The 2,500-nt window shown below is 37.2% G+C and overlaps 1 protein-coding gene across 1 annotated transcript in view; it reads right to left on the bottom strand.

Annotated features, from left to right (window-relative positions):
* Positions 1–2,500, bottom strand: part of LOC137985668 (ubiquitin conjugation factor E4 A-like) — a 32,770-nt gene that overhangs the window by 28,547 nt on the left and 1,723 nt on the right. The window contains exons 2-3 of the mRNA XM_068833328.1: positions 1,721–2,053; positions 782–897 (exon numbers count right to left, since the gene is read on the bottom strand). Coding sequence (XP_068689429.1) covers positions 782–897; positions 1,721–2,030 — 426 coding nt within the window. The 5' untranslated portion in view covers positions 2,031–2,053. The remainder of the gene's footprint in view (positions 1–781; positions 898–1,720; positions 2,054–2,500) is intronic.

The raw sequence follows: 2,500 nt of genomic DNA on the forward strand, positions 1-2,500 counted from the left end.
ATGCCCTACAATTCAGTCACAATTAGCCAATCAGATTGGCGTTATATCGGCTACAAACACAAGCCATATAATAATATTAATTATTATTATTATTAGGAGCACTAACGTTTTAGGCCTAATATTATTAAGATTAGGATTCAGATCAAGATTGAGATAAGGAGCAATAACATTTTAGGCCTAAAACAATATTTAATCTCAAATCCAACCTTTGTCGGTTAGTATTCAACGTATCGTGGGGTCATACATGCTGTTTTGGTGTTTTGTTTCACCATTTCTCTGTTTCACTGTTCCGTGGTTTAGTAATGCCCACCCTGAATAGTCTAACATTACAGGCAATGTTGATCTCTATAACTGTTAAAAAGCATGTATTTAACATGCACAGATGAGAAAGTATTTTTGAATTAAAGAAGAGTTACGCTGGCTTAGTGATGGGTTCAACCGCAGGATTGGCTGAAGTTTAAGTTTATAACTCAGTTTGTTTCTCAGGGTTTTCTTTGTAATAATTATTCTAAACTCCAGCTTTCTTATTCAGCTGTGATGATGTACCGGTACTTATGTACATCGTCATTTGATTTGTTTCTATTCTGAATAGGTTTTTTTGCCTTTTTAGTTTATTTATATTAAGTTTTAGTTTTTTGTCTATCTTCTTTGGAAAATAAAATGGTTGTTGTTGATACTATCATGTTTTTTGTTAATAGGGTTTCCTGATTTCCTTTCCCTGGTGATATTGTTTTTTTTTTTAAATTTACATGTATATTTAATAGGGACACAAAGCATTTACCTGATCAACGTTAATCCACTGAAGTAGCTGCACTTCCCCATCAGAAGCTGTGTTCCGCAAATAGACACATCTCTTTGGTAAACCACCATACTGTCTCTTACCAACTCTATCTCTGTCTGATTATCACAAAAAAAAAAATCACACATTACATTAATTTGTTGTGGTTCAATTTTTTCTTGATGTAAAATTTTTCAAACCTGTTCAATTTTGATTTTTCTTTGCCTAATATTCATTATCATACGGATACCATTTCAATGCCAGAGTTGGCACAAATATTTGTGGATGAGTATTTTTTCTCTCTTTTTTCCCTTCAATTTTTGCTCTTGTTTAGCTGATTGTATTGTAGAAACAGCTTTCCACACCAGTTTCTTGCTAGATCTCTGTTAAACATTTTTTTGGGGTGCAGGGATGGCACAGTGGTGAGAGCACTCGCCTCCCACCAATGTGACCCGGGTTCGATTCCCAGACTCGTCGTCATATGTGGGTTGAGTTTGTTGGTTCTCTACTCTGCACCGAGAGGTTTTTCTCCGGGTACTCCGGTTTCCCCTCTCCTCAAAAACCAACATTTGACTTGATTTGTGTTAATTGTTAATTTCAATTTACAGTGTCCCCAAGTAGTGCTTCAGCGCTAGAACGACTAGACACTTAAATAAAGTTCCTTTCCTTTCCTTTCCTTTCCTTTCCGTATTGAATGGATTTGTATAATTTGGCCTTCTGTAATACAATGGTAATCACATCACTTTTGTTGGGCATATACCGGTAGTTAATAGTTCATTTCATTTATAGTTTATTTAGTTTATTAACAGTTTGATGCTACTCGCACCACAAATACACTATGTGCCCTCCAAAAGTCATGTCATTGTCCTATTCTTATCATTATTGTAAGCATTGTTGACTTCTTCCAATTACATAATAATATATTTAAAATAATAGTTTTACCATTATCCACTGTTATAAGAAACACTCTCTGAAGCAAATCATTCAATATCCAGGCCCTATCCTCCTCATCATTGAATTCCTCTATCTTAACTTGTGCTGATTCACTCTTTATGTTATCATCATGGATTCCTTTCATCGACACTGTTATCGGCCGTGTTTGCATGACTCTATCCGCTTCGCGGTCTTGATCAGTTTGCACTGCGGTAACAGAATCCTCATGCTGTTTCCTGTACTCCTCAGCTTTTTCAATGGACGGAAAGAGAGCAGCAAATGGATTCTGATTTACTTGTGCTATGCTTTTGTCCTCCATGATGGCTGACAAAAGTAACTACCCTAAGAGTTAGAGAGAAAGTAAACGTTTTACAGCAAGACCGATGTATACATGCGGCTTTAAAGGGATATGAATTTTTTGTGTATCTGTAAATCGAGGGGAGCATTGGGGGTTGCCCAATACCGCATTTCAGCGCCAAAAATTATCATATACAGAAATATCACATTCAAAAACAGATAAATACTGAAATTAAAATTAGTGTTCTACATTTTCTTCCCCATGTTGCTCTGCACGCATGGATTACCTTTGTCAGTACAGCAAACGATTATTAAAATGAATCAAGCTTGCAGGGATGCCAACCTCTGGAGATCTAAAATCTGGAGATATTTTCCATCTGGTCTCCCCACCCCCCCCCCCCCCCACCCCATGATTAACTCACCCATTCCCCCTTCCCCCCAAAACACGCACTCACCTACCCCTTCCCCCCCAGCAGTCCTTCAGAATACAAG

This window comes from Montipora foliosa, chromosome 14 (assembly GCF_036669935.1).
Source record: "Montipora foliosa isolate CH-2021 chromosome 14, ASM3666993v2, whole genome shotgun sequence".
Classification (NCBI taxonomy): domain Eukaryota; kingdom Metazoa; phylum Cnidaria; class Anthozoa; order Scleractinia; family Acroporidae; genus Montipora; species Montipora foliosa.